Source organism: Sinocyclocheilus grahami, unplaced genomic scaffold, assembly GCF_001515645.1.
Source record: "Sinocyclocheilus grahami isolate Dianchi unplaced genomic scaffold, SAMN03320097.WGS_v1.1 scaffold430.1, whole genome shotgun sequence".
Lineage (NCBI taxonomy): Eukaryota > Metazoa > Chordata > Actinopteri > Cypriniformes > Cyprinidae > Sinocyclocheilus > Sinocyclocheilus grahami.
This window is the reverse complement of record NW_015505609.1, coordinates 639,858-666,427: the sequence shown is the minus strand read 5'-3', so window position 1 is coordinate 666,427 and position 26,570 is coordinate 639,858. Positions and strand designations below refer to the sequence as shown.

Here is a 26,570-nt window from a genome sequence, read left to right as displayed (position 1 = left end):
ACATATACATATACATATACATACACACACACACACACACACATCTCTTAAAAAAAAAAAAACCTTGCTACTTGTACTGCATTAGGCTAACCGAGACTTGTCATTTGCACTTACATATTGTTGCTCTTTTGTTAGTTTTGATTGCTTTAATTGTCCTCATTTGTAAGTCGCTTTGGATAAAAGCGTCTGCTAAATGACTAAATGTAAATGTAAAATGCTTGGCAGAGATGCATGCTGTAACCATACAAATAGCAGATGTTAGATATTTTTGAAATGTTAGTGACATCACACATTACATACAAGGATATGACAGTATAGCAATCATGAGAAGACCATGTAAATACATGGTTCTGGTAAAATACAGCAGTATAACCTAACCCAGGTCACCAAACTCGGTCCTGGAGGACCGGTGTCCTGCAGAGTTTAGCTCCAACTTGCCTCAACACACCTGCCTGGAAGTTTCAAGTATACCAAATAAGACCTTAACTAGCTGGTTCAGGTGTGTTTGATTAGGGCTGGAGCTAAACTCTGCAGGACACTGGCCCTCCAGGACTGAGTTTGGTGACCCCTGACCTAACCATTCGAAAGTTTGGGGTCGGCAAAACATTATATTGTTTATGCAAGAAGTCTCAACAATGGCACATTTATATGATCAAAAACACAGTAAAAACATAATATTGTGAAATAGTTTTACAATTTAAAATAACTGTTCTATTTTAACATTTTAAAATGTAATTTATTCATGTGATGACAAAGCTGAATTTTCAGCAGTTATTGCTTCGGTCTCACATGATACTTCAGAAATCATTCTAATATATGTTTATTTGGTGCTCAAGAAACATTTCTTATTATTATCAATGTTGAAAACAGTTTCAAAAGAAAGCATTTATTTGAAATAGAAATCTTTTGTAACATTGTTTACAAAAAAAAAAGTAGTGTACATACTTGCTGTGACTGAAAACGCTCACTCGTTCACTAACCCCTATATAGTGTAATGCAATTGAGAGCACTATATCAAGAAAGAAGGGAACAAAATTAAGTGAGCGAATTTGGATGCTGACATATAATGCACATCGGAGATCTGGAGGCAGAGGCGTCATGCCCATTTAAAGTGAGGGGGCACGTGCCCCCTCAGACTTTTGAGCCAAGTGGATTTTGAATGCAGCTTCCAAAAGACAATTAGAAATAGCCAAATAATATTTTCTATATCTAGTACAATCACACCGGCGTGATTAGAACGCTCAGTGCATCATATCATCAGCTGCTAATTCAAATCTGCGTTCGCTGGCTGGCGCTGAGCCAGATACAGACGCGTTTTTACAGCCCTGCGCATTATAGCCAATCACACACGATGCTGTTGAGCTTATCACTGCAATGACCAATCAGAGGTGTTCAGATGAGTCATCGCTAAAATGCCGATGTTTTCTTCACTCGCTCGCTGACTGAATTCCTCTTTCTGGCGAATTCTCTTGTCAGAAACAACGAAGTGCAAATGTGTGTACGAATCTGTAAGATATTAATTTCATAGTGTAAACAGCTTCAGTGGTTTTAATGGGAGTTTTTGAGAGTGCTTAAACTACACTGTCAGTGAAAATGTTCTTTGATAATCTAAATGTTTTTTGCTCTCTTTCTGTAGGCCAAGTGTTATGATTAGTAGCCATATTCACATTAACGTTCAATGTTAAATTCACATTAAATATAAACTCAGTCGTATTAAAAATGTTATGGCATGACATTCATATCTGTTAATTAAGTAAACAGACAAGTTTTTATTCATAGTTAATAGATTACATTATTAGGGTTTGACCATCGCCCACTATAGATCAACAATCTATAAAGGTGAGAATCAAGATATTTCATGATATAGTTAATGCGTTTGGGGATGTTTCGAATAAAATAAATAAATAAAACAGGTGCTGTTGTGGCTGCTGTGTGTCACATGACGACCTCCCCCAACTCGTGCCCCCTCAAAAATAATGAGTGCATGACGCCCCTGTCTGGAGCTGTCACACAAACATCTTCGTCACATATGTGACCCCTGGTCCACAAAACCAGTCTTAAGTTGCTGGGGTATATTTGTAGCAATAGCCAAAAATACATTGTATGGGTCAAAATGATAGATTTTTCTTTTATGCCAAAAATCATTAGGATATTAAGTAAAGATGTCCCATGACGATATTTTGTATGTTTCCTACCGTAAATATATTAAAACTTATTTTTTGATTAGTAATATGCATTGCTAAGAACTTCATTTGGACAACTTTAAAGGTGATTTTCTCAATATTTCGATTTTTTTGCACCCTCTGATTCCAGATTTTTAAATAGTTGTATCTCGGCCAAATATTGGTACTATTCTAACAAACCATACATCAATGCAAAACTTATTTATTCAGCTTTCAGATGATTTATAAATCTCAATTTCGAAAAATGTACCCTTATGACTGGCTTTGTGATGCAGGGTCACATATGTACTTTTATCTCTGACTACATTAGAATTAATATGCTACCTACTGGTGACTTATGGACATTTTTTAATCATCCACCAAACTATCATGTTTTCCTTACATTGCTGTAAGTTAATAACAATGCCACCTCAGCAAATTAGTTCTGTCAGGACCACTATCGTCAAAATGATTGACACTTAGCATTCAGTTTGGATTTGGCAGAATGGTTCTGTTCTGGGCAAAAAACTCCCTGCCCATCCATGCAGCCTGTAATGAATGAGCAGGGAGAGCAGCAATAACCCCACAGGGTAAACAGAACAGAACAAAGCAGATATCATTAATGTTCTTAATGATATTTAAGTGTAACAACATTATTTAAGATAAAAAGGAGTCTAATTCAGAAAGCCAAGTCCTGACTGTGCCAAAAGGAAGAGTTGGGGATGGAGGAGGGTAATTTGCTCCTGAGCAAGTGATAAAAGCTGCTGAATAATACTGAATAGACCTTATATAGGAATGCCGTGATAGGCGTCATATTGCTATAGGTATATGTGGATCAGCTGAGAGTCAGCCGATGCAATGCTATACGCTTTATTAAAACCACATTAAACTGAGTTCATGCCTAAGTAATAATTTTTTTAAATAAATATTATAAATAAATACTATAAAACTATATTTTACCTGATCCATATAATTTGATTTCATTTTTAAAATTCAGCTATAGTAATATTGTCTCTCTTTATTTTCTTAATAAGAAATTGTTAATAAGAAGGTAAAAACTAGAACCAGCATGAAAAAAATGCTAAAACGATGTAAACTGCATCTCTTGTTCAAACTCGCTTGCTCCCAATCTCTCTTCCAACTTGTCAGTCCTCTCCACATTGGATTTTGGGAAATAGTGCTTCAGCAAGTGTACATCAGATGTACACTTGAAATCAGAGTGCACTGTGCGTATAAAAGAGTGAACGAATATAGGGAATGACATTCACTCAGAATCCGGACGCCACTACAAAATGTCCAATACCCGATATAGTGCACTAAATAGGGGATAGGGAGCGGTTTCGGACACAGCTACTGTCGTAGTGCTGACTCTAATGTTTCTTTTTTTTTTTTTTTTTTTTTTAAAAAAAAACATGGCATTCTTTTCCAGACATTTTGCCCAATACTAACTCTGTCAAAGCTTTTCTCCTCTGTCATGCCTAACTGCCGACCATCAGTGGAAGTGATGTGGATTTTGTTTTCATCCAGGAACTCTTTAGTCAGGTAGCTCTGAAGAGTCCTGCGTAATCGCATAGTGCGGGAACCTGACAGGTCGTTCGCCCACAGATAATCTGAAAAGAAAAAAAAAAACATGCATATATCATCTGCATCTCTTTTATTAAAACGCTTGAAATGTTGGCGATGTGGCAGTTCACATACTGACTGAATGTGTCTGCAGGAGAGCAAGAGTCTTCCCTCCTGGAGCTGCACATAGATCCAGTACCGTGTGTCCTGGCTGGACGTCCAGCGCTAGTACAGGCAGCACTGAGGCAGCATCCAGAAGATAATATCCCAATATGCCACTGCTGTCAGGTCTAAGTTAACAGGACAGATATATCAAACATAATCAACTTAGAACAAGACAAAGGAAATTAGAATTTTTAGTAACCCTCACCTAGCTGGTTTAAATCTAGATATGTCTCCTTGGGGGAAAATAAGACATTTTATATCGGGACTTATACTGGGTTGAAAAGCAGCAGGTTCCAGCACGGTTGAATCTCTGTGTGAGGTTGTGGAGTCCTGTGAAGATGGATGGACTTCATTTCTGGAACAGTCAATAGGCCTACTGATGAAGTCTTTACATCCTCGAGCTTCTAAATCTATTATTACATTGGGTGCTGAAGAGAAGCTGTTTATCAGTGCTCCATGCTTTTGTTCACACAGCATTGCAACGCGAATAGAGGGCCAAAGGTCCCTTAATTGTATACTGTAGCTTGTGTCAAAGTTGTGCAGAGCAAGTTCAGTGGCTGGAAACTTGGGCCTTGTTGCTGCCTAATGGAATACAGAGGAACATCTTATGTTATCCATTACTGACACTTTGCTTTTATTATGAAAATGAATGTAACTTACCCATTTTGTTTTAACTCGATACCGTCGCGGAATAAATCTAATCGAGTCTTTAAATTTGTTTATACAATATCTCGTGCATACGTACGCTGCCATGTTTGTGTTACATCAAAAAGCATCCGTTGATGTTGAACTCATTGGTTCCACTACCGTGTTTTATATTTATCCACTATAATAATAAAGTTACTTCATTAAAAACCAAAACATCAAATAAATCCTCTAGCCAAGCAATTTCCCCAATAAGTGGCCTAATTTCATCCTTGAAGTCACATACTGGTTTCAATTATTATCTTATTATATTCGCGCATACACGTGATTTATTGTGAATATATATATATATAATTTAAATAAATTATTACCAACGATATAATATGGGTTTTTGTAAAGCGCTTATAACATAAGAACGTTCCAGAAATTTTCGGTGAGCTCCTACTATTGCGAAGGCTTAACTCATGGATATTAACCACAGTCTACGTCTAGGATTTTAACAAGTTCATTCTTTGACGTTAATTGCAGACTTCCAATAACGTTCTTATTTAATATTCATAAGTCAAACCTTCAACATAGTAGAATTCGTAAATTCGCGTCTGTGTATATCTCCAGCACATACTTGTTCATCCAGATTTTTCACCTTTATTGTCTTAGTGTGAATTTACTAGCATGCAAGTATGGTTTTTGAAAGGGAAATTATCATATATGGAGAGCCTGACGAGGCGAAGGACGAGGTATGACTACTAATTTCAAGAGTTTTTACTTTAGTTTAAAATGCATTTGAGAAGTTATGCAACTTAGAGAATTTGATAATTAAATTGTTACATTCAGAAGCTCCTGTTAAATATTGTAGCCTCAGTAGTGTGTCATTTGGCCTTTAACAAAATATTTATATCATCATTGTATTTAAGTACTTGATGTTTACATTGCAAAGACATTAAAATGGTTATATAAAACATTAAGATTTACCAATACCTTTTTGGTCCCCAAAACTGTGAATTCATAATAACTTGGTTATGTAGTATCATGGTACTAAATTTGTGCGGCTTGTCTCTTATTTGTAAAGGAACAGACAATGGCAGAGGAAGATGCAGGAGAAGATGGTGCTGATGAGGAGGAAGACGAGATTATGGTGGCATGTTGGTATGTTAATACAATATTACCTAAAATGTATAAACAAATTATTCAGGTCATAAATCTGCTTTTTGGTTTCATTTTTAAGGAACTAAATAAATGCTGAAAGAGAGGTGAATGTCATATAGATTAAACAGGACCCTACAGTATCTACAGCTGCTGTAGTGTACAGCACAAGCATCATACAAATATTTACCGTTAAGAATCTGCTTACAATATAGCAATTGAATGTGAGAATACTTTCTTTTTTTAAATGGCGTAGATCTAATTGCAATTGCACAGTCCCACAGGGTGGCAGTAGACATTGCATTTTTAGTTGCTAGTTTCCTCTTGCTTTAATTTAAAATGTTCAGTCACTGTGAGAAAGTAATGTAGCTTTGGCCTTTTGATAGAGACAATCCTTGTTTGGATTTTGCTACAACAGTGTTGCGAGTTAGTAAGAACGTGCCATCCAGCTCGGTTGAATCTCTGTGTGAGGTTGTGGAGTCCTGTGAAGATGGATGGACTTCATTTCTGGAACAGTCAATAGGCCTACTGATGAAGTCTTTACATCCTCGAGCTTCTAAATCTATTATTACATTGGGTGCTGAAGAGAAGCTGTTTATCAGTGCTCCATACTTTTGTTCACACAGCATTGCAACGCGAATAGAGGGCCAAAGGTCCCTTAATTGTATACTGTAGCTTGTGTCAAAGTTGTGCAGAGCAAGTTCAGTGGCTGGAAACTTGGGCCTTGTTGCTGCCTAATGGAATACAGAGGAACATCTTATGTTATCCATTACTGACACTTTGCTTTTATTATGAAAATGAATGTAACTTACCCATTTTGTTTTAACTCGATACCGTCGCGGAATAAATCTAATCGGGTCTTTAAATTTGTTTATACAATATCTCGTGCATACGTACGCTGCCATGATTGTGTTACATCAAAAAGCATCCGTTGATGTTGAACTCATTGGTTCCACTACCGTGTTTTATATTTATCCACTATAATAATAAAGTTACTTCATTAAAAACCAAAACATCATCAAATAAATCCTCTAGCCAAGCAATTTCCCCAATAAGTGGCCTAATTTCATCCTTGAAGTCACATACTGGTTTCAATTATTATCTTATTATATTCGCGCATACACGTGATTTATTGTGAATATATATATATATAATTTAAATAAATTATTACCAACGATATAATATGGGTTTTTGTAAAGCGCTTATAACATAAGAACGTTCCAGAAATTTTCGGTGAGCTCCTACTATTGCGAAGGCTTAACTCATGGATATTAACCACAGTCTACGTCTAGGATTTTAACAAGTTCATTCTTTGACGTTAATTGCAGACTTCCAATAACGTTCTTATTTAATATTCATAAGTCAAACCTTCAACATAGTAGAATTCGTAAATTCGCGTCTGTGTATATCTCCAGCACATACTTGTTCATCCAGATTTTTCACCTTTATTGTCTTAGTGTGAATTTACTAGCATGCAAGTATGGTTTTTGAAAGGGAAATTATCATATATGGAGAGCCTGACGAGGCGAAGGACGAGGTATGACTACTAATTTCAAGAGTTTTTACTTTAGTTTAAAATGCATTTGAGAAGTTATGCAACTTAGAGAATTTGATAATTAAATTGTTACATTCAGAAGCTCCTGTTAAATATTGTAGCCTCAGTAGTGTGTCATTTGGCCTTTAACAAAATATTTATATCATCATTGTATTTAAGTACTTGATGTTTACATTGCAAAGACATTAAAATGGTTATATAAAACATTAAGATTTACCAATACCTTTTTGGTCCCCAAAACTGTGAATTCATAATAACTTGGTTATGTAGTATCATGGTACTAAATTTGTGCGGCTTGTCTCTTATTTGTAAAGGAACAGACAATGGCAGAGGAAGATGCAGGAGAAGATGGTGCTGATGAGGAGGAAGACGAGATTATGGTGGCATGTTGGTATGTTAATACAATATTACCTAAAATGTATAAACAAATTATTCAGGTCATAAATCTGCTTTTTGGTTTCATTTTTAAGGAACTAAATAAATGCTGAAAGAGAGGTGAATGTCATATAGATTAAACAGGACCCTACAGTATCTACAGCTGCTGTAGTGTACAGCACAAGCATCATACAAATATTTACCGTTAAGAATCTGCTTACAATATAGCAATTGAATGTGAGAATACTTTCTTTTTTTAAATGGCGTAGATCTAATTGCAATTGCACAGTCCCACAGGGTGGCAGTAGACATTGCATTTTTAGTTGCTAGTTTCCTCTTGCTTTAATTTAAAATGTTCAGTCACTGTGAGAAAGTAATGTAGCTTTGGCCTTTTGATAGAGACAATCCTTGTTTGGATTTTGCTACAACAGTGTTGCGAGTTAGTAAGAACGTGCCATGAAAGTGTGTTCTTCATTTGATTGAACCAATATTTGGCAGATATGCTTGTATGGATAACTGGATTATTAATTATACTGGTTTCAATTATTATCTTATTATATTCGCGCATACACGTGATTTATTGTGAATATATATATATATAATTTAAATAAATTATTACCAACGATATAATATGGGTTTTTGTAAAGCGCTTATAACATAAGAACGTTCCAGAAATTTTCGGTGAGCTCCTACTATTGCGAAGGCTTAACTCATGGATATTAACCACAGTCTACGTCTAGGATTTTAACAAGTTCATTCTTTGACGTTAATTGCAGACTTCCAATAACGTTCTTATTTAATATTCATAAGTCAAACCTTCAACATAGTAGAATTCGTAAATTCGCGTCTGTGTATATCTCCAGCACATACTTGTTCATCCAGATTTTTCACCTTTATTGTCTTAGTGTGAATTTACTAGCATGCAAGTATGGTTTTTGAAAGGGAAATTATCATATATGGAGAGCCTGACGAGGCGAAGGACGAGGTATGACTACTAATTTCAAGAGTTTTTACTTTAGTTTAAAATGCATTTGAGAAGTTATGCAACTTAGAGAATTTGATAATTAAATTGTTACATTCAGAAGCTCCTGTTAAATATTGTAGCCTCAGTAGTGTGTCATTTGGCCTTTAACAAAATATTTATATCATCATTGTATTTAAGTACTTGATGTTTACATTGCAAAGACATTAAAATGGTTATATAAAACATTAAGATTTACCAATACCTTTTTGGTCCCCAAAACTGTGAATTCATAATAACTTGGTTATGTAGTATCATGGTACTAAATTTGTGCGGCTTGTCTCTTATTTGTAAAGGAACAGACAATGGCAGAGGAAGATGCAGGAGAAGATGGTGCTGATGAGGAGGAAGACGAGATTATGGTGGCATGTTGGTATGTTAATACAATATTACCTAAAATGTATAAACAAATTATTCAGGTCATAAATCTGCTTTTTGGTTTCATTTTTAAGGAACTAAATAAATGCTGAAAGAGAGGTGAATGTCATATAGATTAAACAGGACCCTACAGTATCTACAGCTGCTGTAGTGTACAGCACAAGCATCATACAAATATTTACCGTTAAGAATCTGCTTACAATATAGCAATTGAATGTGAGAATACTTTTTCTTTTTTTAAATGGCGTAGATCTAATTGCAATTGCACAGTCCCACAGGGTGGCAGTAGACATTGCATTTTTAGTTGCTAGTTTCCTCTTGCTTTAATTTAAAATGTTCAGTCACTGTGAGAAAGTAATGTAGCTTTGGCCTTTTGATAGAGACAATCCTTGTTTGGATTTTGCTACAACAGTGTTGCGAGTTAGTAAGAACGTGCCATGAAAGTGTGTTCTTCATTTGATTGAACCAATATTTGGCAGATATGCTTGTATGGATAACTGGATTATTAATTGTATATTTTTCCTAAAATAATGATTATGGAAGAAAGAAAAAAAGCATCTCACTGAAGCTGTTGAAGGGGGAAATATTTGCACTCTTTTCACTGCAATGCATGCAATTACAGGACATTGTGTACCACTTCATCTAAACTCAATAAGCCGGAATATTAAACTAAAACCAAATTATAAATAACACATTTCACTTACAATTAGAAAACAACTGCCACAAGCAAAAGGCACTGATAAAACTTTGCTCAGATAAAAAGCATGTAAACCTGATATTTTCAGAATCAAGCCAATTCATATATAAAAACATAGAAACTTTATTAAAAGAAATGAATGGTTACATAAAACATGGTTTAGGCATATTTATAAAAATAAATAATCACTCAGTTGAAAAGCAGGGTATTATAATTTACCCAATAAGAAACACTAAATGAACTAAAAATGACTTCATGTTCCTGATGCATTCATACACAGTGCATATGAAAATGAGAGCTTCACATCACCACCTCACCAACGGGAATTCTCCTTATTGCTCTGTCCAACAAAGTCATTCATTGAGGACTGGGGAAGAAAAATTTTTTTTTACAAAGAGACCTATAATAAACTTCCTAAATCAACGTAAGCCTTGTTGAAATTGGGCAATTTGATTTCGGAATACTGTAAAATCAACCAGTAATTTGAGCTTCCTAGGGGACTTTTATTAGCCAATCTAAAATCATTTAGATTCATCTTTTAAATTGTGCCAGTCTGACACAGAAATGGGTATTCATCTGAGGAACAGAGTGATTGTCCAGGGTGGACTGACCTGCATGAGGAGCCTCTCTTTCCTCAGTCTCTTATAGAAGAGCAGCACGTCCTTATTGGCCTGCACTACTCGCGGATCAAAGTCCATCACACGCAGGCCTTCCAGACTTCGGGCCCGTGACAGAGCAACATAGGCCTGGCCGCTCTCAAACACACGTGCCAAAGAGATCTCCACACAATCCAGAGTCATGCCCTAAACACACCAAACAATCAAGATACTAGCCATGAATTTCATTCAATAATCACTTGCCTTTCATAGATATTTATACCACATTATTTATGGTATTGGAACCAGGCTTTAGCTCACCGTCAAAGCTAACCAAGACACAAAGCAAATAGGCAGGTTGCTCAAGCTAGCAAATTGTTAATTTCGGCTACAAAGCTGCTAAAGCAGGGGTGTCCAAACTGTCTTGCAGAGTTTAGTGCTAACTTGCCTCAACACACCTGCCTGGAAGTTTCTCGTACGCCTTGTAAGACCTCGATTAGCTGATTCAGGTGTTTAACTGGGGTTGGAGCTAAACTCTGCACGACAATGGCCCTCCAGGAGCAGGACTGTACACCCCTTTGCTAAAGGGTGTATGTTTATCAGTAGGGGATTAGTGATCTAGCTATAAGATTGGATAAAATTGACCCATTCATTTCAATATATATAAAAAAAAAAGCTGATGTTGAGCTTATGTTTTTGTTTATATCGCTGTGCTCCCTGCTCTTATCCATGCGTGGCTTTAACGACAGTGGTCCTGACTGAACTAAACTAAAATTGTAGCTCCAAGATATAAACCATTAATTTACCAACAATAGAACACCACAGTTGTTATAAGAGACATATTTTATATTATGAAACGCCAATAGTGACTAACCTTTTGCCAAAGTATTTTAGTTTCCAAGTTAAAGTAAAATTCTCTTTTTGAACAAATTACTAAATTTCCCCCCTCTTTTTTACAGTTTTTATTAAAGAATATATTGAGAATAATGTTAGTAACCAAACCGTTTCAATTCCCTTTGACTTTCTATTGCATTTTTTATGCATACAATTATTGAAAATGTCAATGGGAACCGAAATGGTTTGGTTATTCCTTTCCACAGAGAGAGGGGGAAAAAAAGTTAGGTTAACAATGGCAATTTTCATTTTGGGGTGAACTATCCCTTTAATAAAACTTTAATTCTTGGTTTAATTGTTGGGATAAAACCAAATCAAGTAATTGCGGGATATTACAATGGAGAGATTTAGACCCACATGGTTATACTGAGGAATTGATTTAATAGATTTTCCTCAGTTCCTCTAATGAGCATTGGGACATAGACACACGCAATGTTTTCAAACATTTGCCAGACAGCTGATGAGTTAAACAGCGATAATTTTGACAGTTCATCAGTGCAGAATGCACAGTCAGAAAAGATGGGTAAACATGGGGACTAGTTAATGAGTCAAAACACAAACCAAAACAATAGCCCCGAGCATCTGTTCACAGATAAATAAAAACACTCTTCCTAAGCAAAGTCATTTAATTTTAATAGCATTTTCAATTAAATCACATGATAATTTCCTCTAGGGCTCAAAACAATGAGATCAACAGCACAATTTCGTAAAATTAGATTTCATTCTATGCATTCAGCTGATGCAGGTTTGACTCAGTAGCTTACTACATATGCAAAATGACTCATGGTGGGACATGAGAGCAGAGCTCACCTGACTCTTGTGGATTGAAATGGCCCAGGCCAGTTTGAGTGGCAGCTGCTGTCGGCTCATGTACAGCCCCCCTGATGCTTTAAACATCCAACGCTCTCTCTTTATTACCTCAACAGCCCCGCAAAGGAATCGCACCCGAGGGAGTCCTGCAAGGGGAGGGGTGGTCACGAACGATGGTACGTCACAACATCTCACAGAATGTCTATATCCTCTGAAATATGTTGATGTTCTATAACCAGCCAGGTACAAAAATTAATGAGTGATATTTGGGTAAATCTCATGAAGTCAGTGAAGAACGTCAAAAAACTGGATTGAAAACCCCATATTCTCATTACTGCAATATAAATAATTGTTTAAAATAATGTAAATTGAGTCTGTAAAATGTCTCGTGCTCACAAAGGCTGCATTTATTTGATCAAAAATACAGTAAAACAGTAATATTGTGAAATACTAAAACAATTTCCCTCCCCCCATTTTAATATTTCCTTTGAAACGGATTTATTCCTGTGATGGCAAAATTGATTGTCTTCAGTGTCACGTGATGCTTCAGAAATCATTCTAATATGCTGATTTGCTGCTCAAGTAACATTTATCATCAATGTTGAAAACAGTTTTGCTGCATAATATCTTCTTTGTGGAAAGAATCATACATTTAAGGATTGAAAGAACAACATTTATTTGAAATAGAAATCTTTTGTAACATCCAGGTCTTATTTCATGTCCAAATAAAATAAAATAAAAAAAAATTACTCCAAATAGAAGAAAAACAAATCAGCTTTAAACTGATGTGTAAAAAATAAAAAAGCTAGTACTATATTTGTACTACTGCCAGTGTTTTACTAAAATCAGAGTAAATCATTAAATTAGATCAATTTGCCAATTACATTCCAACAGCTGACGTAACAATACAATTAATCTAAAAGGTCCTAAAGATAGGCTTCCAGTTACTTTACACACAATAGCTTATTTTTTCCTTCAGATTTTTTTTTGTTGAAATACAACCTGGACATTCTTATTTGAGATTTACCCATTTATTTACCGATTTTCATGAAGACAACGTGAAAGAAAGTGACAGAGAAAGTAAATATGGTGTATAAGGGAAAGCTCCCATCACTGTTTTACAGTCAGTCGTACCTTGATTGCCTGGCTGAAAGTCAACCACTACTCCTCTGGCTCCATTCACTAGACCCCTCTGGACATCCAGGTTTTTAGTGAGCATGACCTAAAGAAATAAAAAGGTTCTTGCAACATTTTACATTACAAATCAAGAGCTAGTGTTTCCCAGTGGGGGTGTGAGGGAACGCCTAACCTGAGCTCCCACTTTCAGCTGTAACAGCCGACTCACTGGACTCTGTGCATCAATGGTCCGAAACAGCATAGGGTCACTATCCACAGCCTCAAACACTCGCATGACCCCTGCAAAGGAAACACTTGAGAGACTTAGAAATGTGACATGTAATTTACATCTGTAACTGTCGGTAACTTACATAATTATTATTTTTTTTGAACAAGGTCAGTTTAAGATTTTATAATATGCAAGAAAAACAAGAGAACTGAAACAGTACAGTATATAATCAAAACAGCAGCATACCACAACCCAGCCCTTTACCCTTCAGACATGAAGTATCAATTACATTGTACAAAGACCAAAAAAATTAAAAATAAAATCAATTATAAATTTGGGGATTGTATTCCCTACTTGAATTTCTCAACAAATGACAAGAAAGGTCGCCAGATTGCACAGAATTTCTGGGTAGACCCTTAAAGAGAGTATCTTATTTTTGTCCAGTTTAAGATATTCCATGATCTCTTTAATCCAATGAAGGAAAGTAGGGGGAAGGGCGTGGATACACATTTTTAAAAAACGAAATAAATGTACTCCTATATAGTCATAGGTGGTTTCTAGTGCTTTGCTGTGACTTATGAATCAGATGGGAGATTTCTAATAATTATTTCCGTTTCCGGGATCTCTCAGTACCATTCACTTCACAGCACTGACAGCGGTACCAGAACAACTACCACCTGATGCAACCAGCAAACCAAAAATCACATCTCACATCTCCAGTTTGAAATGATATGTCTGTATGACTAACCTGGCAACTGTTTGAGTTTATTCTCATTAGTGAGCTCCACATCATCCTTGTGTGTGCACAGCCTGGTTGCTAGGATACCATCCCTCTCGATGCTGTGATTGGCACTTCTCAGTAGTTGTGCAGTAACTTCCTCTGTGACTCTACAGAATGGAGAGTCACTTTCACAATGAGATTAATCAAGATGATCAGCTCAATCAATTGACATCTTCATTGATTACAAGATGACGCTTGAAAGTTCCCAACTACAAGACCTATAAACATTCAAATTACTCCTACAAGAACCACCTTAGGTTGTAGGGGGAAAAAAACTAACCCTGAACTACAGGGACTGTATCCCAATAACACGCAGAGCCAGTGACTCACTGCACTGAACTGTGGATGCGGTGAGAACTCAGTACCTGCCCACTCTCACAGCCTGGAGGAGAGAGATGAAGGCTTTGTCTGTTTGTCTGCGCACCTCCGTCAGCTCCATGTTCATATGGATACACTTCCGCCAACTTCTCGACTGCAGGCAAAATTGACTTTTCTTATCTTATTCTTAGAAACAGTCAGTAGATACTCAAATGTAGTTATACACAAATAAATTTCTTTCTATTTTGTCAAATTTTATGTTACAAATTTGAAAATGAAAATTGTCATGATTTACTCTGATTCCAAACCCATTAAACATCGTCATCTTCAAAACAACTAATTTTTTAATTAAACCTCAAAGCCCGAGAGATTTATGTCTCACAATTTACAGTCCATGGCACTAACTCTGATGCTTCAGAGTTCATAAAGACATGCTAAAAGAAATCCATATGAATCTCCATGTATGTAATGTTTATGTGAATATAAGCCTAAATTAAATCGGTTTATCAAAGTGATCAATTTTCTTCAGACGATTTAGTTTAAAACACTCGATTCATATGGATTACTTTTATGATTTCTTTATTAACTTAGTGTCAGTTTTGGTGGAAAGGATTTGCAAGGTAGAGACAAATCTTTCAGGATTTATTAAAAAGTTATTCATTTGCATTTTAAAGATGAAGGAAAGTCTTATGGGTTTGGAACATGAGGGTGAGTAAGTTACTTTTTTTATTGAACTTTCCCTTTAAAGGGTCATGAAACTCCCCGTTTCAGCACTGGTTAGTTCTCAACAGTTAAAAAAAAAATGCTAAAAAAAGTGGGCGTGGGAGGAGGGGGGAAGAAGGGAGACAGACATTACACACATAGCTTAGCCTTCTGACGGATTCATTTCGCTCCCATCGAGTTAAATAAATGCAGCCATTTGCACTCTGCATCGAAAACATATGAACGCGCTGTTGCACCTCTGAGAACTTTTAAGGCTTATTCTGTGGCCTTTTGACGGGTTGGGCCACAGAGCTGTAAAAACGGTTATGCTCACCAAGTGAATGAATCGCGTTTGTGCCTAACTCTTATTACAAAGCAAAAACAAACACTCTTCTTCGATCCATGAACGTTTCTCTCAGTTATTGTGCGTGATGTCATATCACAGACTCTTAAAACATCTGTCATAGCAAATCAATCACAAATCACATGCTGTTGCGAATAATTAAGCGAAGCGTTTTCTCATAGGATAAGAACAGTCTCGTGAATCATTTAATAGACACCGATGTGTCATCAATGTACTATTAGTCCATTGACACGTCAACACAATGTCGATTTTAAGCCGGAAGATGAAAATAGCGCAAAAAAGCTTAAAATTAACCAGTTTTCGCCAACAGTTAAAATGATCGGATGCTAATATTGTCTTCTATGATGTGCAACAAACACCTCTGCTAAAATCTCAGAAAAAGTAGTCTGGGGTTTCATGACCCTTTAAAACAAAGTAATATCAAGACTGAACTGGACAAGCATTAATGATGCCTAAATGTTCATTCACAATGAGGTCGATAACAAATTATATAAGAAAAAAAGTTAAGTATAGCAATGACACAGAGGAACAATATCATCGAAATCATAACCAAAAGCTGATGAACAATAAAAACACTGAAAGCCAAAGCATTTGAAGTGGCAGCTATAGCATAACTGCAGCACATGCTTATAATAAACAGAACACTGTCATTTGGTGGTGTGGGAACTAATATAGTTATCATTCTTGGTGTGAATGGGCCTTAAATGAGTAGTACCCGAAAACAAAAGTTTGCCTTGTCCTTTCCTTTTGATACAGGTGGAAGTTGAAGAAAGTCTCCACACACTATCAGTTGAATTCCTCCAAACGGCTCAGTGGATCTTCTGATGGATCTAGAAACATAATAGACAGATGACACTTGTCTAATAATGCAACTCTGGGCTAATATTGAAAGACTTTGTATTGTTACTCTCCTTCAGAACAGGTGAGCATTTACAAACATGTACAGTACTAGACCCGAATTTGAGAATTGATGATGGATTGGTTTGAATTCAATTGCTATTCAAGGTCTGATCCAAATCACATTCAAATATTCATTTGCCATCTGGTTTTCATTTGGAGAAAATCCAGAGTGACAAAATCAGATGCAACTAATCATGTGAATGAAATTAAATTACTAAACCATATATATATATATATATATATACACACACACTTAATTACCACATTAATCAATGTTACATTTAATTTCAGCAATGTGGAAAATTAAGTGCACTGGAATAAACCGGTATCATGAACAGTTTTGAGTGTGGTTCACCTGGCTACGGCTTCCAGTTTGTCAAAGAACTCTGCGTCCACCATTGAAATCTCATCAATAACGAGGTGTTTGCAAGATGTCCAGTGCTGCAGCACCCCAGGACGCTGAGCAAGCTCAATACATTGTTCAAGAGGAGCAGAGCCGGAACCAACACCTGATAACGAGAAAACAAAAATAACTCATATACACAACAGCACAACTCTTTTTATAGATATGAGAAATGTGTTGATCATATGACAATTCAGGAAATTCTCTGTAGTGTGTAGTGAAATAAAACCAAGGTCACCTATGATCACTGTCTGGCTTGAGGTGAAAGGATACTACCTATTTCATAAAACATTTGCCATTAATAATTATATAGGAAGAGCTTTCCTAATAAACACGTGTAACTTGTTTGCATTTGTTGGCGGTTGCATTTTTCTTTTAGAGACATAAGTGAAATTTTGTGAACGTTACTGACCCATTCCAGTCTGTATGAATGAATGATCAAGGAAATGCATTAAGAGAACTCGAAAAAGCACTGCACTGTAATTGATAGTCAGACTTGTAAATGTTTTCTAACCTGCAAAACTGTGCAGTGTGGTCCCACCTATGTGACAAGCTGCAACACCAGTGCTCGCGGTTGCATACGTGCTTTTTGGAGGCAGAGAGCCTATAATCCTTTTGAGCAAGAAGGACTTTCCTGTACCTAAAAATAAAGCCATGAACAGTGGTGTTTAAAATGCCATGAAATAAAAGACCTCAGTATAAAGCAATCATATGTGGCTATGAATAAATGAAAAAAGTACCTGCACTGCCTGTGAAAAACACATTTTTGCCACTCAAGACTGCATTGAGAACTGCAGTTTGTTCTTTGCTGAGCTTTTGTGCTACAGGCAGAACCAATACAGGCTTCTTATTGGGGTGAAGCACTTTAACCTAAAACAGACAAACAATTTATTTATTTGGAAGGGACCAAGTACAATATTAAACATAAATGTTTCCAATTAATGCAATGTACCATAGCTAGCCAATGGTTAATTTTCATCTGCAATCCCTTGATTTATGAACTTAGTTCATAATTATGCTAAATGTATGACAGAAGAGCATTGCACCATCACACTGGCATTGTAAAGCTCGTTTCCCCTCTCTTTTAAACAAATAGGTGAAAGGAGGTGATAATCTTAATGAAAAAGTTGAAGTTTCAGAATTAAACTAAAAAAAAAGAGAGACATGATTGAAATATGATTTTGATTACTAAAATTAATTGGTTTCTAAATTAACGAAATTTAATCAATATCTTTTTCCATAGACTGAAATCATAGTCCAGTAAATGCATATTATGTCTGTCCAAGTTATTTTAAAAGAAATTACCCTACTAAATTTAGTTAGATAAATAATAATTTAATTGTGCTTCTAATTTGTCAAAACAAAAATGTAACAAACTCATGAAATGTGTCATGTACAAGTGGATGAACATACCGGACTAGTGTCACAATCAGGTCTGGGTCTTTTTACTTGCTTCCTTTCACCCAAGACCTTATTGACAGATCTCTCTGAAGGATCTTTGGGTTGGACTGATGCATTCACTTTACTTCTCAACTCGTTTGCTTTCTGCACATCTTTCAGCTGGAGAGGACTTAGGGTCTCAAAGGCTCTAGGAAGGCCAGCTCGTAGTTTATCCCGATCACTCACAGGATTGATGCCTTGGGATGCCTGATGTTTGATGCTGAGCGTCTTCAGAAACATCTTCAAACGATCCGGTGGACAATCAGACACCAAAACCTGCGTGTTTTCCGGGATGAATTTAACAGTACATTTACCATCCTTTGCAAAACGCGTAAAGAGCTGGAAATCACGCAGCATGAAGTTTTGAGGAGCTTTGCCATCGTGGACGCGCAAGACAATCTCTTGAAACTCATTCCGTCCTAATGTGACGGTGGCTTTGCGGATGAGCTGCCGTTTGATGGCTTGACCTGCAGGATTCAAGCGCTCCACTGCCACTGTGCACTGAAGCTCAGCCGGCTCAATGTGTCCCAACATTTCACCTGAAGAGAACATAGAGAACACAGCTTAAAGCATTTGGTTGATTTAACTTGTGACTTGATTAGTCATTTAATACCGAGTCTAGGTTTATAGAGGGCTTAGTTTACAGTTTAGCGAAATTTAAAAATGATTACAAAAATAATATACATATATTCACAGACGACTGACATGAATTTCAACTGAAATTTAAAATGTAAAGGTATCAAATTTACATGTTTATTTAACGCAGAAGCCTAACTCACCTTTTTCACGCACTGTTTAAACAGCGAGTCACACACACCAGCTGTTCATTCATTATGATGCGCACCCCTCGATTTTCAAATAGTTCCACTTGACAAGGATTGGTCAATAGTGACAAACTGCAGACCAATCAGACCAAAGGCATTTAAACAGATATCCAATCACCGATTGTGCTTAAGCGGCGGACCCGCCTACGAGCGCGTGTGCTCCACCAATGAAACGACGCTGGTTTTCATTACGTCTCTTCCTTCCTGGGCTTCACAGGGACTGGTGCGTCTTTCTTTCTTTCTTTCTTTCTTTCTTTCTGCCAACATCAACAAATACTTTAATTAAACAAATGACTTTTCAAAATAGTAAATAAAACTAAAATTATTGGAGTATATTTCACAAACAATAAATAAATAATACTAATGTCAGTGTTTCGTTGTGTTGCTTGTCATTTCTTTGTAATCAATTGTTAAATTTACTAGCAATTTCTGAGTAATTATTGTTTCTGCACATATTTTTTCCCCAGCATACATAAATAGATATGCCTATGCACATTTTTCCAGAAACAGTTGGCTAATTCCCTATATATTTTATTATTATTGTTCATCAACAAACCCGTGTTCATTCATTATGATGCGCACCCCACGATTTTCAAATAGTTCCGCTTGACAAAGATTGGTCAATAGTAACAAACTGCAGACCAATCAGACCAAATGCATTTAAACAGATATCCAATCACCGATTGCGCTTAAGTGGCGGACCCGCCTACGAGCGCGTGTGCTCCACCAATGAAACGACGTTCGTTTTCATTACGTCTCTTCCTTCCTGGGCTTCACAGGGACTGGTTCTTTACTGCAGGAGGTCGTAGAATGTATCCTTCTAAATGTGCACAGTTCAGCTGAATTATTATTTTGACTGTATGCGTTGCACAATATTAACAAACTGTACACTGAAACAAACTAACCAGAACATTAACAATAACTGATAGAGCTCGTTGTTTTAACTGGTTCATTAAAACCACCTATCCGAATCAGGAAACTAAACAGCCTTCTAATCACTTTTAGCAAGCATGAGGGAGGCGAATGGTAATAAAAATATAAAAATTAAAATAATATTTTCTCTCACAACTGACTTTGCTGCAGTCTGGAATTGAACTGCTGGTTTTGTCTGGCCAGAGGAGAACTGGCCCCCCCGACTGAGCCTGGTTTCTCCCAAGGTTTTTTCTCCATTCTGTCACTGATGGAGTTTCAGTTCCTTGCCGCCAGTGTTGCCAATTTGGGGATTTTGTCGCCAAATTTAGCTACTTTCTCATTGTAGCTGTGACTTTTCTTTTTTTTTTTGCGACAAGGAGCTATTTTAGCTATATTTAAGTAAAACTAGCTATTTTTTTGGAGATTTTTTATTTTTTACTTGGCCACACCCTGCCGTAGGCCCGTGACCGCTCACTCTTGCTCTCAGTCATGCCAATGAGTCTGCGCAGAACACATCAGTACTGCCAACATCACAATTTCATTATAAGCATCAATCAAGATGCCGGAGAAAAAAATGAACATCTTGTTTTAACCACGGACACAAAAGTTATACCACAATTCATGCACAGTCATGTCAACCAGATACTGAGAGAGAGAGACAGTGCATCATCGTGTCATGTGTGCTGGGATGCAGTATTTTGCACTTACTTTGAAGTAATAGAGTGTGATGACTGAAACAAGCTTGTATGAATAAAGTTTTTGTTTATGGAGAATCATAATATCTCTTATCTGTTGTATTTGAGCAGGACAGGGATGCACTTTGTGGCCTAATGTGGTGGCCTAATGGTTAGAGAGTCGGACTCGTTACCCAAAGGTTGTGAGTTCGAGTCTTGTACCGGCAGGGATTGTAGGTGGGGGGAGTGAATGTACAGTGCTCTCTTCCACCTTCAATACCACGACTGAGGTGCCCTTGAGCAAGGCACCGAACCCCACTGCTCCGTGTGTGTGCGCGCACTTTGGATGGGTTAAACGCAGAGCACTAATTCCTAGTATGGGTAGTTATACTTGGCCACATGTCACGTCACTTTCACTTTTTTCACTTTGGTGACACATAAAACTAATTTCCAACATTGTGTCTTTTGTGTCTTTCCATCATTTCCATCATGTTTTATGTGCTTGCAGATCACAAGCATTTCCTAATTTCACTTCAGAATTTTTTGTTATATTTAATCTTTTGTTATATTTTTTATACTGTCATCATTTGTAAAGTATATATATACAGTGCTGTGAAAAGGTTTCTGCCCCCTTCCTGTTTTTAACATTTTTTGCATATTTGTCACACTTAAAAGATTCAGATCATCAAACAAATTTTTATATTACACAAAGATATTGCAAGTAAATACAAAATGCAATTGTTAAAAGCGCTATATAAATAAAGGTGACTTGGCTTGACTTGACAACTCTCGTAATTACGGCTTTTAGCGAGCATGAGTGAGGTGAATGGTGATTCTTAAACGGAAGGCTGCATCCTAAAATTCAGATGATTTCACATTTATTTTCGTGAAATGAAATGTGTGCAGCCTTCGTAGGATGCAGCCTTCCGTTTGAGAGGCACCCATAGATAAGCTTTGTTGAACTGAAAAAGGCTCTCGATTCCCAACGCCTCGGAATCAATTTATTTTTCTTTCTTTCTTTCTTTCTTTCTTTCTCTCTTTCTTTCTTTCTCTCTTTCTCTCTCTCTCTCTCTCTCTCTCTCTTTCTTGCTACCAACATCATCAACACTTTAAACAAATGACTTTTCGAAATGATTCCAAGATTATTGGAGTTTATTTCACAAAATAAATAAATAATAGGCCTACTAATATCAGTGTTTCAGTGTGTTGCTTGTCATTTCTTTGTAATTAATTGTTAAATTACAAAACAGTTGGCTAGTTCCCTATATATTTTAATATTATTGTTCATCAATAAACCAGTGATTTACAATTAAGATTGCTTAATCTAGCTCATTTTCACACAGGCCAGGGTTTACTGTCTTTTGATTTACTGGTGGTTAATTACATTTTCCAGTATAAAATATCAGTCATGGGTTGGTGTATTTCCGTAAACAAGAAGTGCTCTTTTAAATTTCCAGGAATGAGTCACTGTCCCGCATCATTAAGCCCTGTTCAGTACATGCAAGCTTTTCATTAATTTACATTCATTGGCAAGCCGACAGCTGGCTGAGTTATGACGCTCAGGAGAGGTGGGCAATACCAGAATCCAGGATAACAGTAAGGACTGCCTTCACCCTGCATCCACAGCCCATTGAAGATTTAGTGAGGTGGAAGAATATTAAACAGAACTACACTGAAAGATAAGGATTACGTTGATCTTGGACTTTCATTTTATTTAATTACACATTATCTGTGATATGCAAATAGGGTTATAAGTGAAACTTAACAGAGCCTCAGTTGCAAAAGCGTAATTAGCAATCATATTAGGAATTCATATCTAATCTTGCCTGACACTCCTCCCGAGCAAACAGACCTGCTTCACTAAACCTTCACATGCCAAGAGATCTTTGCCAAACACAAATTTTCCCCTCATAAATGTCCCATTAAAAATGCAGAACTGCCATGACAGAATTTTATGACACCGTGTTATCTGCAGTATACGCTACATCCACGTATATATTTAAATTGTATATGCTTTAAACCGTTTTATTTAACTTTTCACAGTGTTTTAGAAAGTGTTTTGAACAGTGTTTTCTAATGGACATTTACCAACCAGTTGATGATAACAGGAATTCTCCCTCATGACTGTGTAGACCATCCAAACAGACTCATTATACTCATCATTATTTCAGAATGACTGCTGTTTGTGTAGATTTTTTTTTGCACTCTGCTGACATCTCTAACGACTTCCTTCTGCCACATGTATCATGTGTAATGATCACACATAACTAGTTTCCAAGATACTCACACCTTGGTCCGCATTAACTTGGGCTTTCATGCCTCATTTATGAATTAGAAAAGTAAACTGTCTTGTATGCTGTCACAAAAAAGGCCATCTGTAGACAACCACTCAGCATAAAAATATGTTTTAGAACACCAGCGATCATTATCATTCCTGCTTGGGTGAAATGTAAAGGGTACGTCTTTATGTGCAAAAATAAACGAACCAATGACTCACTTCACACTATTGACTCAACTCACATGCAATAGAGCATCTATAAAGAAGTAAAGAGCAGGGGTAAAAAAAAAAAACTTTGTTGTCTAGTTGAACTCTTGATCTCAGTCCAATGGACCTTAATCAGGTTAGACGCCATATTTAATTTTTAACCCTAAAAAGTGCAAACCCATAAAGAGACATCAGAAAATTAAATTAATGCTATTTTTCATCTTATTGGGACTCAAATAATACAATTTCATATATTTTTTTAAACTTGACTCTTATGTTTGATTTTAATGTTTGTATCCCCCAGGATACGTTGCTCCTTTGGGGGTATAAATTAACTGGAAACAGAACACTTGTTTATCAACGCTTGTTACAGCATGATTGTAATTCCTGAATGTTTTGGAGTACAGACTTAACGTTAGTCTCTTTTTAAAGAAGACACATAGCAGATTATTGCTGAAGTGAAAGCATTTCAAAAAAAGAAAGTATAAAAGTTGCTATAAATCTAACATCTGCTGTAAAATCAAAGCCATATGTCTAACCGATCTATGTTCCAAATTTGAAGTTGACATCACAAAAATTGTGGTTCCTGTGAGATTTTCTTTGGGCACTATACCAAAAATAACCACTGGGTTACTCCCAAACTCTATTGATTTTTTCTAATGCAGTTTTCTGTCACAAATCAATAATTTTCTGTCACAAGATCACATCTATTACAAAACAGTCACCAAATATGGAATCTTGACTGTCAGACCTTTCCAACGATATGTGTTTTGTCAAGATTATAAAAAGATTCGATTTTCTAAAACACAAGCCACAAAGTCGGTCTGTGTACGTTGCGTTCATTCGTTTTTTTTATTTAAAATTGAAAACAGTAACATGATTCCCCCCTCCCTCCCCCGGAAAAACAAGAAATTGCCTTGATTTTCCTTTTTTACATTCAGGGGTAGAAAATGGATAAACAGTTTGGATGTTCGATTTCCATGTGGGGGCGGAAATGAAGCGCCCCTTTCCACTGATTAGTCAAGCAAGCATCAAATGGTGCCGCCATCATGTCGTCTTCAGTTTTGTGCAACAGAATAAGAGTCCTCTGCTGTTAAAGCGTTTATTGCAACTCCTGCGTTCATCTCCCTCTCATCAAACAACCAGACTAACAAATGGCTTGACACAAACCATACTGGGGCAATGCATAGACAGGGCTTACTTCTGTGTAGGCATAGATTCTATATGGCAAATATTAGGTGCTTATTGCAGAAATATGTATGCACCTCAGATCTGCAGTCACATTACCCTTTTAGTCTACTTCTTTGGCGCACTGCACATTTTATTTAGCTGTCCTGTTATCAAAATCTGTGTGGCAAAGCTGCGTGACATTTACATTATAGTGAAGTGCAGACCAGTATCGGTTTTAGTGTGAATATAAAGCTATCTTACCGTTTTGATTATTATTTCGAGGGTTTTTTTCATAGAGAAGTTTATATGATACTGTCATTATCCGACGGCATGTATATAATACATGCAATTTTTTTTTAGAAAAGGGCATTTTTCTAACTTTATAAACTCTGGCACCTTTAATATTAAATTCCTGAATTTAGTCAATATTTGAAAAATATGACATCATAGGTGTTACCAATTACATCAGTACCATCCAAAGCCATCTTTGCACTGTGGCACAGAAGCTGCATCTTAAGTTGAATTTAGATGTATTTACACAATTAATGCTGATCAACACAGGAATTGCATAATGGAATGAGATTAATGTTTTAAACAAAAACATTCTGAATAGCCTACAGAAATAAGAAATAAGTAACAAAATTAAACAATTGGATACTTGAATTATGAAGGTTACACATAGGCGTAATTTGCGGGTGGGACATGTCCCCACCACTTTTTGCCAGGGTCGATATTGTCCCTACCACTTTTTGAAAGTAATTGAAAAATATATTGCGGAAGGTAGGCTATGTATTAAATGGAAAACAAGATCAACAAATCATTCTTAATAATCTAATTAGGGTGGTAACACCCTTCCTCCAGACTCTTAGGACCTTGGTTTCCAAATGAAATACAAAACTTGCTCTCATCTTAAAAGAGGACTTTGGACCACTGGGCAACAGTCCAGTTCTTCTTCTCCTTAGCCCTGGTAGAAAAAAAGTCAGAATTATGAGATATAAACTCGCAATTACCTTTTTTTTAATTCAGTGCCAGAAACGGCTTCCATACCTTGTGCTATTTTTTTTTATTCCTCGGTGTTTGTTAAAGGTTCTGTAATTTATGAGTCATTATATAGCCTAATACAGGGTGTAGGCCTATGCTATGCCTCATCTTGTTCCTTTTTGTTAAGAACGTTTTGTAAGCTAGTTTGTCATTGAATATTACTGGTTTATTGTTGTTGTGCATTTTAATTAAAAATAATGAATCCATCTTTTGTTTTTTTAGTCTTAAAAGGTGAAATCTAAGCAAAACAGACAATTATATTTCATTGTAAAACCTGACAAGATCGTGAAATCGAAAGTGAAAGCATCCGAAGCCCGGTTTATAACATGGCAAAAGAGGAACTCCCGTTCACAAAATTCAAATCACAAATAATACTACTGATGAAAAAGAATGGGTTGAATGTTAACTACTTTCGTTTCCATATAACTATAAACTACGATAAAAGTTAATCAGCCTACATTGATTAACAGCATGTTGTAGCACAACAAAAAAAAACCCAGCTCCTGCAGCCAACTGAGAAAGTTAATTGCAAAAGAGCGAGCAGTGGGAGGAATGAGTCTGGAGCCCTGAATTGCCCAGCTCCCTCTGTCAATGATCTAGCACCCCCTCAGCACCTGCGTTCAAAATTCTCTGGCACCACCCCTGGTACATCGATGTATTTTTGAAAAGCAAAAATTAAGTTTGTTCAACTCTAAACCCAGTCCCCAAGTACATTAGGCTATTAAATTAAAAACTAGCAAAACGAGTTGCGCAGTGTCCCCACCACTTTTCAAAGCAAAGTTACGCCACTGAGGTTACATCACCAGTAGGTGGCAGGCAAGTTATTGTGTTGATGAATGAGTCCTAGAGTCATCAATTCAACCAATTCATTCAAAATGCTGATTTGTTCAGGAGCAAAGCAAATGGGTCATTGAACCACTCACACAAACGATTAATCAAAGACTCGGATTAATTCAAGAATGAAACGCCTGTGTTTTAAGTCAAATAAAACACACAGTTTTGTGTCTAAAATGAAATCAATTCATACTCATTATTAATGAAACTGTACGGTCTAAAATAAAAGTCATGACTTCTGCGTATTCACACTAAGATCCGATTATTTCTGCAATAAGCACCTAATACTTGCCATAGAGAAACTATGCCTACACAGAAGTAAACCCTGTCCATTTGTTAGTCTGGTTGTTTGATGAGAGAGACGGAATGCAGG

General features: G+C 36.5%; 2 protein-coding genes across 2 annotated transcripts in view; both read right to left on the bottom strand.

The window, feature by feature from the left end:
* Nucleotides 1-4,663, bottom strand: part of LOC107551708 (5-methylcytosine rRNA methyltransferase NSUN4-like) — an 8,262-nt gene extending 3,599 nt beyond the window's left edge. The window contains exons 1-4 of the mRNA XM_016233424.1: nucleotides 4,551-4,663; nucleotides 4,096-4,472; nucleotides 3,861-4,015; nucleotides 3,612-3,772 (exon numbers count right to left, since the gene is read on the bottom strand). Coding sequence (XP_016088910.1) covers nucleotides 3,612-3,772; nucleotides 3,861-4,015; nucleotides 4,096-4,472; nucleotides 4,551-4,643 — 786 coding nt within the window. The 5' untranslated portion in view covers nucleotides 4,644-4,663. The remainder of the gene's footprint in view (nucleotides 1-3,611; nucleotides 3,773-3,860; nucleotides 4,016-4,095; nucleotides 4,473-4,550) is intronic.
* Nucleotides 4,664-9,881: 5,218 nt separating this feature from the next.
* pif1 (PIF1 5'-to-3' DNA helicase homolog (S. cerevisiae)) lies at nucleotides 9,882-19,135 on the bottom strand. Its single transcript, XM_016233443.1, has 13 exons — nucleotides 19,037-19,135; nucleotides 18,231-18,796; nucleotides 17,558-17,687; nucleotides 17,332-17,457; nucleotides 16,770-16,923; nucleotides 16,230-16,344; nucleotides 14,496-14,602; nucleotides 14,098-14,237; nucleotides 13,314-13,420; nucleotides 13,139-13,226; nucleotides 12,005-12,150; nucleotides 10,316-10,507; nucleotides 9,882-10,071 (listed from the first exon to the last, which is right to left on the bottom strand). The coding sequence occupies exons 2-13, from the start codon at nucleotides 18,789-18,791 to the stop codon at nucleotides 10,018-10,020; spliced, it is 1,920 nt and encodes a 639-aa protein (XP_016088929.1). The 5' UTR covers nucleotides 18,792-18,796; nucleotides 19,037-19,135; the 3' UTR covers nucleotides 9,882-10,017.
* Between the last annotated feature and the right edge of the window lie 7,435 nt (nucleotides 19,136-26,570).